Source organism: Notothenia coriiceps, unplaced genomic scaffold, assembly GCF_000735185.1.
Source record: "Notothenia coriiceps isolate Sejong01 unplaced genomic scaffold, NC01 NC01_scaffold00004483, whole genome shotgun sequence".
Lineage (NCBI taxonomy): Eukaryota > Metazoa > Chordata > Actinopteri > Perciformes > Nototheniidae > Notothenia > Notothenia coriiceps.
Genome location: NW_011337184.1, coordinates 458,870 through 469,521, shown reverse-complemented (window position 1 = coordinate 469,521; position 10,652 = coordinate 458,870). Strand labels below are relative to the sequence as shown.

The 10,652-nt window shown below is 43.4% G+C and overlaps 1 protein-coding gene across 1 annotated transcript in view; it reads right to left on the bottom strand.

The window, feature by feature from the left end:
• Window positions 1-7,377: 7,377 nt before the first annotated feature.
• LOC104942324 (transient receptor potential cation channel subfamily M member 3-like) overlaps window positions 7,378-10,652 on the bottom strand; it is a 48,891-nt gene continuing 45,616 nt past the window's right edge. Inside the window, exon 19 of the mRNA XM_010767528.1 lies at window positions 7,378-9,966. Within this exon, the coding sequence (XP_010765830.1) occupies window positions 8,355-9,966 (1,612 nt within the window). The 3' untranslated portion in view covers window positions 7,378-8,354. The remainder of the gene's footprint in view (window positions 9,967-10,652) is intronic.

Sequence of the window (10,652 nt, the reverse complement as noted above, 5' to 3'; positions counted from 1 at the left end):
AGTATGTGTTATTGTTTGTGTATAAAACTAAAATTAGACTTGTAGCCGGTCTACTTAACATTGTTACAAGACCCACAGCTTTGCAAAAACGCAAAGAGAGTGCTTTGCTTTCAGTGCAGTGGGAGGTTCATCCATGTGTGCATTTCCTAGAAAATCCCACTCAGCCCTGGGGTTGCTGGGATTGAGCAATGCTGTCTCTGAAACATTTCCCTTGGCTGAACTCTGTAGTCATTATTTAGATACATGCTCTTCCCTGGGGCTGTTTATGTGAGAAAACTCAGACAAAGTAGGCCCAACGTCCCACACACGTGTTCTGCGCTTTTGTCCTCATATGCCTCTGTGCTTCCTCAAATGTTGATTTTGCCATGATACTTTTGTGTACATCTTAAAAGGTGAAAGATGTCGCAATGTAATGCAATGCAACAGTTCACACCAGGCAGAGGCGAGGGCCACACCTCAAAAACACTGGCTCTTCAGTTGAGGCTAATCCTGTCTGCAATGCAGTGACTCATGTCTGAAGCATACTGTAGTCATACAACGTATACATTGATACAGTACAGTGATCCGTGGTGGAAGTATGGGCCTAAATGTACTCAAGTACTGTACTTAACTACAAGTTTGAGGTACTTGACTCGAATATTTCCACTTTATACTTTGATTTGCAGTCAAATTTAAATGTAACTACATTAAATGTATTTATAGCTTTTGTTATTTTGCAGATTTAGATTATTAAAACACTAATATAAATCAAACTAATAAGCAACCCAGCACAGCAGTATCACAAATAAAATATCCCCACCTACCAAATATATCATTGAACACGTGAATGCATCAATAAGGATAAACCAAACATTTATGTATGATTCTGAGATGGGCTATTCTGCATTATTAGTCATTTTACTTTTGGTATTTTAAGTATATTTTGATGGTAAGGCTTTGATTCTATACTTTAAATGCAGGACTTTTACTTGTATCAGAGTATTTTTACATTGTGGTATTGCCTCTTTCACTAAGTAAAATATCTGGGAACTTCTTCCACCAATGCAAATGCGCACTAGATATATGAGTAACATCAAGTGAAGAGTAGCAGTTCTGGAAGAGTGCTGAGTTATAACACGAAGTCCCTATTTCAGCACAACAGATGCTGTGAGCCAAAAGATAGCCCCGTGCTGGAGCTCCGCCCCCACTCTGATCCAATTGTTGGCGGAATATTTTCCTTTCCAGGAAAAAACCCCGCGTGCAACAGGCAACCTCCTCCTGCAGCTCCTCTTCCCGCAGAACAGACAGTTCCCTGGAAGAGGAGGAGGAGCCGCTTCCATTCTCACCGAGGTGCGAGAGTTCAGCAGTGCGCTGGGAGTTTGTGGGTCATGTGCATGTGTTGAAACGACATGACGGTGATTGTGTCAAAACTGGATTTGTTGTTTGGAGTGCGCGTGCATGTAAGGAGTGGGCACGTGCTGAGACTCAGTACATAATGTTCCCTCCGCGTGCCAAGAATGAACTGACGCAACCCCCTGACCTCCTCCTCCCTCACCAAACCCTCTCCAACCTGAAGCACAGCGGAAACACTGGAAGTCCCGACGGTCAGGCAGAGACAGGGCTGTACAGTGAGGGAACACAACAAAACAAAATACAGCACAACAGATGACAGCACAGCACAGGGTTAACAAGTCTGTGTCTGCTGCAAAGTGAATAAACAGAAAAAAGGGAATAACAAATTAATCAACTGTAGTGATAAGTAACAGGAAACACACACACAATGCTGATTATATTGCCAATTGTATACGGTTGCTTTAACATCACCATAAGAGGGAGCATTTTTTAAATGGCCTACTAACTGACAGCAAGTACAGCTTACTTTAGCCAAATTAGCTCCAGAAGCTAGGAGATTAAAATGTATGCATCAACATGAATAACAACCTACTTGAGCATTTAGGTACTTTTTAAATTACAGTTTCCCGTAAAACATTTTTGATACGTACATTTTATTTTATGTAGAATAAATAATACTTTTTGTAATACTTTATTTTAAAATAAAATCTGAGTAGATACATTTGACTAATTACATTTCACTTTTTGCCCCTATGAGCATATAGTATTCTATGTAGGGAGGCTTTGATGAGACAAAGTGACAGTGTGGAATTAACTTCTAATGTAACTTGGGCGAATGTGGTGGTGCTCTACATTTGGAGGGATGTGCCATGTTTTTAAGCCAGTGCATAATAATATATTAATTAAACATTAGAAAAAGAAGGGTATAAATTGTTCTCTCGTGGTTCAAATTCAAAGCTGTTTGTGCCTCTTGGAATTTGGACAAGCATTAAAAATGACAGAGCACCGAGCAGCTGCTGTCACTCATGTCAGCAGCAGCAGGAGGCCGAGGTCCCGCCTCCTGCAGAGCAGCTCCTGTTGGTGCTCCTCACGTTCACACAGCATGTGCTTTTGATGTTTTATGAGTTCTACGATGATAAAGGTTGACAGCTCTCGGACCCAGTTTTTGGCTCGAATGAATGCAGATGTTCCTGATGTACAGGTCAACACATTACACGCAGCAGCACGAGGAGTTTCTTTCTCTCTGCCTCTTCTGATGGTGTGTCTGAGAATCACCTGTTTTACGTCAGGTGATCTGTTAGATCCAGCTTTATCGTCATTGCATAGTATTCAGTTAACATCTAACCAGAAGTGCCAACAAAGCAGTAAAGTGCAGTTTCTTTGGTATGAAATACGTTTATAAATATGAAAGATATAAAAGCTAAAGCTATGAATCGATGATCACCGATTCAATTTGATTAAAACTTATATGAGAGCCTTTGTACTGACCTTAATTCCTTTACACTTTCCTTTTCACTAAATCCTCCTCTTACCCTTTTCTGCAAAAAAGCCTAAAGCAGACCTAAACCTGCAGGTCCGCTGCAACTCTGACTACTTTTAAATCCAGGCTGAAGACTTTTCTTTTTGCCGCTGCTTTTAATTGAAACTGAGCCGTTGTGTTCATCAGTAAAGTGGAACTTCTGTGTGAACTATTCATATCTTAAACTGCACTGTAACTTTTTATTCATTTACTTTTTCTTTTAATGTTTCTTTTATTATCTTTTTTTTTTAAATGCCTTTGTCTGAATGTCTTTCATTTTTGTAAAGCACCTTGAATTGCCTTGTGTTGAAAGGTGCTATATAAATAAACTTGCCTTGCCTTCTGTACTTTATTAGATTTTATACTTGTTTCATGTCTTCTTAAAAAAATCATGACTTTAATATATTTTTGAGCAGCGTTGTGAATCACTTTGTTGATTTTCAAAAGTTCTCTTTAAATAAAAATAATATTTTATAGCTAAAAGCTCATCACTTTATATGCACTTCTCACAACTTTCATGCAAGGTAAGGAGGCGTGTGGCGCAGTGGGTTAGTGCGTAGGTGTTCAAACCCCACTGCAGTCAGCATGTCGTTGTGTCCCTGAGACACTTCACCCCAAATTGCTCCTGTGGGGATTGCCCACAGTATTGAGTACGTAAGTGGCTTTGGATAAAAGCATCTAACAAGTATCATGTAATGTAATGTGATCATCTGACGGTTTAAAAACCCAGGGGTAATAAAATCAGGCGAGACACAGAGTACCAATCTATTTAATTTTTTATTTAACAATGCATGCCAGACATGATCCTATTCACATTGAAGAATACAGATTTGCATTTGCATCCAAATACTCACTACTTTGATTTCATATTATAATCTCTCTCTATCTCTCTCGCGCTCATCTTTACAGGTCGCCTCTGTACACTCTGAGTGGAAGAACTGCATGCATTTGAAGGACATAAACTAAAGTGTGACCAGCAGGGGGATACGTCCCTTTCAGTTAGAGAAGCACATCAGCAATTATTGCAGAAGAAACGTGTGTAACAGGTCGATATAGGAGGGAAGCAGATCTGTTGATTATCATCGTATGCTCATGAGATAGGAAAATATTTTTAAAATGCTGTACACTGAGATTCTGTTGGGTTGTGTTGGCATGCTCCCCCCCCTCCATAAATGGTGTATATGTCCGGGTTCACACGCAGTTAATGTACACACATACACACACACACACACACACACACACACACACACACACACACACACACACACACACACACACACACACACACACACACACACACACACACACACCTCCTATCATTACCATCCAGTCACCACTAAACTATTAATAGAATCATACACACTAGTTTAGATGTGCCACGGACACGTGTGTCTTCTCATATTCCTTACTGTAAGGATAAACGATTTTTTAAATAACTTTAATAATTTCCTCTCACACTAGATCAAATAGGAGGGCCTAAACTGTCAGTCGGAAATCTGTTTTCATAGTTAGCCATGCATAACTGAGTTGAGCTGTCCGACCTCTGCTTTGTTCCCCCTGCCTGCCACAGCTGTGGAGACGAGAGCTCGGCAGATCCTTTCCATTTGGCAAAGTTTGGTTTGGTTCAGCGAGCGAGGGAGGAAAGCCCTCTCTCACAATTGCTTTTGTTTAGATAACCCTAACCCCCTGTGTGGATCAATGATGAAGACATTCATTATCTATTGCCATTTGTGTCTGAAGACATAACACACAAAAAAATATAGATGTCCCTACGATCCCTTTAATCTCGTAAAGCACAGTGATTATATTTCCTTCTACTGCAGACAAATCCATATCTATCTTTCTCTCCACTATGATAACCTTACTGCCTTGCATCACTGGGGTCATGTGTCCCTGAGCATTGACTTGGGTTCAACCGTGTCTCTCTACTGCAAACTATGTTTGTGGAGGAAATTGCAAATCTGATCCCATGGTGGGTCATGTCTCATCTGATAAGTATTTTTAAGATGATAATCCTCCCTGTCTGTCCACCCTAATGATACACACTGATGATGATTACACAAAGAAGTGTGTATTGATGTTGGAATTCATGGATAATTGCGCTCCACCAATAGGCGCGTTCACACCAAGTACTTTTCCCACAAAGGTTCCTGAGAACTACGATTTAGTTGCGTTCACACCAAAAAGTCCCAGGAACTAAATTAGTTCTAGAGAACCTTTTTTACCCCCTTTTCAGTCCCTGCTAGAGAGCAGGGACTTTCGTGGGAGAAAAAGGTTCCTGTGTCTGATTGGCTGGGCGGAATGCAAACCACGCCCCGTCAAACTCCCAAAAACTTTTGTGAAGCCGCCATTTTATTATCCTCGCATTGCATTATTAGCATTAGCCCAGCGCAGAAACGCAGAGAGACTAACTTATGACACAAAATAAAACATGGGAGCGGTGGAGATGAGGAGGTGTCGGCGTTCTGGCCGTTTACTCGGAAGGCTTCAGTAGAAACTGTTAGGAGACCCAGCAGCTTCTACTGAAGCCAGTCCCCAACTCCGGGGACTTCCGGCCGGGGATTTTGGGCGGCAGTATACACCGTGAAGTTGTTTGCAGCCTGCCAGTAAACCCAAAGCAGAAGAAGAAGAAGTGACGTCAGCGGCTTCATTTGCCTAATCCACCCCCAGGAACTAACTAAAGAGTTCTCAGGAACCTTTGTGGGAAAAGTACTTGGTGTGAACGCGCCTAATTTGACAAATAAAGGTCCATTAACTGGTAAGGGATTCAGCCTATGAACACATTTGACCTTTGTAGCTGGAGGGAGCTTCCGGATGTTTCCGATGTTCATGTGGGATCGAGTCGTGACATATTTAACAGATAACCTGTGTTTTAAACTGTGGGCAAGGGGTTTGGAAGATGATACGTTTTAACAGTCAGGGAAGCTCTATCAAAAGACGCCACTGGGATACAACGTGGGAAATGTAGGATGTTTTTGAAGCTTGATCCATAACGGGGAGTGTCTGGAGAAAGTCTTAGAGAATCAGTACTAAATTACTAGAGTTCCCTTTTAAGATTCAGAGTTGGGGTTATTATGCATATGAACAGTTTGGACCATCAAACTAATTGTGGAACACAGAAGTCATATTATACAAATTCATGCTATATCCTCCAACGTATGCCTCTGCTTTATGTGTAAATAGATGTTTATCTTCCGCTTTGAAACAATTATTCGCAATGAGATCTTCTTATATGCGTTTTGGTGGATTTAAATGACACAGTCTACCAATAACAACATCCCCCCACTCTGTACATCAGACGTGTTTAAAGGGAACACAAAGGTCTATGAGTTTATGCAAAAGACACAAATAATCACAGAGGCTCCATGATTAGGGAAAAACCAAAGAGATATTTCACAGATTTCTGGATCACTTCAGTCCCACATACTCCATCCATGCCCCAAAGGCACCCAACGTTTGGTATACTGGCAACTTTGTATTGCCTTTTAAACTTGACATTAGAAAATTGTCATAAGCTGCTTGATAAAACTTACAATAAAAACTACTTTAAATAAGATTGAAATGTACAGTATATCGGACAGTTCTATATTTAATAAATAATATAATACATCAGCATTTAGTGCATGTCGATGGTCATCTTTTTATTCAATTTAAAAGCTTAATTAGAAAATACTTATAATTTGACAAAAATATCACTGAGAAGATATAAATATTGATTTCGTAATTCAAACAGGTATTTACTGTAATCGTCGATAATGAGCAAGAAAATGTCAATAAATAGAATCAATCTCAAAATAAATGGATTAAACTGAATCGTGATATTGAGGAAATATAAAACAACATAAAAAATCTGTAAGAATTCCATTAATTTGATATATCTTTAAAAGCCATCGGAGAAGGGCGTCCTCCTCCTCCGAGAAATGTTACGCTAGAATAAAAAAACGTTTTAAAACACTGATCTGGCTTTCATCTTTTCATAATCACAACCCCACCATTCCCCCTCTTCGTCACTGATCATGCATGTCTTCCTATATCTCAGATAAAATGCATATCTTTTTTTAAATTAGCTCTTTTTGGGGGGTTTTTCGTGACCTGTATATGAACTATAATGGGCTAAGCCATCGGGTAATTGCCTACTATTAAAATCTCCTTTTGCATTGTCTGAATGCATTTAATAAAAAAAGGAGAAAAGCAAGAGAAAGACAGCAATGGAGTACACGAAGGACGGATACATTAGGTGTAAGTGGATGTGAAACCGGTGCAACATAATGTCTAAACCTGAAGTTGGAGGGCTGATCCATTACAGATTTTTGGTGTGATGTGCAAAGCATGTTTACCTAGCTAGCATTGCTTCTGAAATAGGCTCACAGCGCCCTCTTGTCCTCAACGTTTGCAATTGCACTTGTTAAAGCTCTCATGGATCAGGTCTGAACTATAAATATTAGATAAGACTTAACTGTCTGACTGAGTGTGTGTGTGTGTGTGTGTGTGTGTGTGTGTGTGTGTGTGTGTGTGTGTGTGTGTGTGTGTGTGTGTGTGTGTGTGTGTGTAACATGCATATGCACGTCTGCATGTGCGTGATTAAAATCTTCTAAATCCTTTCCTTTATTTTCCTGATGTGGATTCGTGCCTGGACATCAGTTGTACTTATTCTTATCAGGTGGCTACTTCAACCCAGTTTTTACTGCGCATACATCCTGCTGACACCTGACCAGGAGACAAATGTAACCTTTTCAATAAACTATAATCAGACAATTTGGTGGATAAATGGTGCTACGAAACGTAAGACAACTAAAGGAAAAAAAGATAAGTATTGATTGCTTGAAAGGTGTATTTGTGTATCTAGAGGTAAGTTGTTGCCAAGTTACTGCAGTTCATTTCCAGTGCAACCACGAGAGAAAATAGTTCCAGATGTTTCCAACACACTTCGCTGAATCCTTTAGTGCTGGGGTCGTATAGAGTGGAGTGAGGATTATATGAGGTTAATGTATTTAAAGCAAAAGTTCTGTGACAGTGATGACTATGCTGAGACAAAATAACCAAAGGAGGTGTTTGCAGCTAGCAGTGACAGTTTACTGTCTGTGACTTACGTGATTGATATGTGATGTAAAACAGTGACATGACTACTCGATGTAAGGTTGGTGGGTGGAAGACATACAGTACAAATACACCTTCCATTGCAAAAACACCCCATAGAGAGTTACTTAGCTACAAGAGGAGGTAAAAACTACTCTAGATTCATAGCTCTTGGTTTTTGACTGGTGTACAGTAGGACCCCTCCATCTCCCATCCTGTCCCCCTGACACCTGGTCCAGAGTAAAGTTGCCCTTCAGCACTGAATTTGAATAAACTTTTACCATCTTTTCTAATCTAAAACATAAGTGAAAAATCTGTAGATCAGCATCTGTGGGCAACTCCACCCTGCTCTCTGTTTGGCCCCCGGCCCTCTCAGTCCCCCCCCCCCGGTCCTGTCAGTGTGTGAGTGTGCAGACCAGGGTTCTTGTCACGTGTAGTTCTGTCTGTCGAAGCTGCGGAAAGCTGAGGGCGTGGCCAGCTTCCTCATGGAGAGGCTGTCAGTCTTGGCTGCTTCAGGTCGTGCTCCAGACTTGCTCCTGAGGAAGGGGTTTCTGGTTCCTGCCAGACCCCGGCCCCCGGGCCCAGGCCCCCTGTCTGCCCCCAGAACCGGTCCCATCTCCATCCTCTCACTCACCGACAGGCTCTTCCGGTGTGGAGGGGCCAGCGTGAGGGAAGGATGGGAGTCGTCTGAGGAGCAGCTGTTTGCTCGCTCAAGCCTCGAGTAGGGGGAGCAGAAAGGGGCCCCACTGGGCCCGTCAAGGCCCCCTAGACGAGGGGTATCAGGGGTCTGAATCAGGTCCTCAGGGTCCTCTGGATCTGACTCTGTGTGGCTAAGCTCTGCCTCTCTCTCTGGGTGAGTGGAAGCAATTTCTGACGGCTTATCAAAGGGGAAGGAGGTGGACCCTCCGGGGGAGTGAGAGCGTTCTACAGGAGTGTACGGAGCGGAGACACAGCGTGTGTCGATGCAGTCCGTGATGCTGGTGTACTCTGTCGCCTTCACCTGGACCCCGGCCCCCAGCCCGCTGTAGCAGCCTCGGGATGTGAACATGAGGCTGTGGGACTTGGCCAGAGGGGGCTCTTCCAGGAAGGATGTGCCCGCTGCGGAGAGGTAGCGGCTGCTCTTAGAGCGCTCCAGCAGCCCTGCTGAGGGGGGGGGGGATGGATCTATGTCCCAGGGAGATGACTGGTCTGGTAAGAGGTGGGCTGAGCACAAGGACAAGTCAGCAGCTGCACTGTCGTCAAACATGGCTCCGGTTGTTCCGCTGCTGCCTACTCCACCCTCCGAGTGCCTGTCGCCCATCCCGCTGGGGGAGGCGCTGCCAAAGTCCCGGCCCCCCGGCAGCACCGTCTCCATGACATCCGACTGCAGGGAGCAGTCTCTCTGGAGCGTCGGGATCCTTCGGAGAGGATCCAGAAAGACCTCCGCAGGCCCCACCTCCTCAGAGGTTGAGACGTAGATATCGATGCATGATGATGGACGGTGCTGCTGGGAGACCGACAGCGTGGCCAGGGGGAGGGGCTTAGACTCCTTGGCGGCAGTACCTGAGGACACTGACTGTGAGCTGTTGGCTCGATGCAGGCTGAGCGAGCGCTCTTTGAAGAAGCTCTCAGCGCGCTCCGCTCTGCTTCCTCGCTCACCGCCACGGCCCACATAAAACGAGTGGCTCCGTGTCCGTGCAGCCATGGCGGTGGGAGAGGGGGGGGACATGGAGCCCTCCGCTGTCCCCTCCAGGGCCTCCTGCAGGCGGTAGGTGTTCCCTTCTGTGCTGTTAAAGCTGCTTTGACGCAGGATGTATGAATCCGGGCACTCACCCTGACGGAGGATGTAAGCAGAGTCCGTGCAGTCAGAGGAGGTCCGGGATCGTACTTTGGTGACCACCTCCCCACGCTCCACACCCGTCACTCGCTCCAGGGCTACGGCAATTCTTCCAATCAGCTCCTCCATTTGGGCCAGACGGATGTCAACGGTCTGCAGAGAGGCCTTCATGAAGTGTTCCCTTTCATTGACTTCCTCCAGACGCATAGCCATATTCTCCACCCTGGTGGAGCAGAGAAGAAAGGAATTAGAAAAACATTCAAAGCACTGGATAGGGGAGAATAGCTGTGAAGAATTTGGGAGAGAAAAGGAGTCTCTTTAAACACTGCAGATGTGTTTGTGTCTATTTTAAATCTGCAGTTCTTTGTGCATATTGCAGTATTTATTGTCTCTTCCCCAGGCGCTGTACAATAGCTGCCACCTGGTACTAGGATGGGTAAAAAGCAGAGAACACATGTCACTGTGTGTTAGGGCTTAATCGTATTTTAATCGCGATTACGATTATGGCTTGCAACGATTACGAAAACAACGTAATCGAAATAAAACAATTATCTTTTTATTATTGTTTTAATTTTTTTTTTTTTGGGGTTTTTCATTTGAATTATACTTAAAGTTCAGGGTAATCAACTGTTAAAAACATACTGTTCAAAATATTCTTCTCCAATAAATGGATGTTTTCAAAGTCAATGAATAATCGCATTTAAAAATCGCAATTACAATTATTGACCCAAATAATCGAGATTATGATTTTTGCATATTTGTGCCATCAGATCGTGAGCAGCCCAACTGTGGGTGTGTGCTGTGTGCAGGTGGTCTGTGTGACGCGATTAAAGGAGGGTCGTCATGCATCCGAGCTCTAGTTGCTCGTGTTTGGAAAATGCATGCCACTACAACATCTCCCGTGCTAGA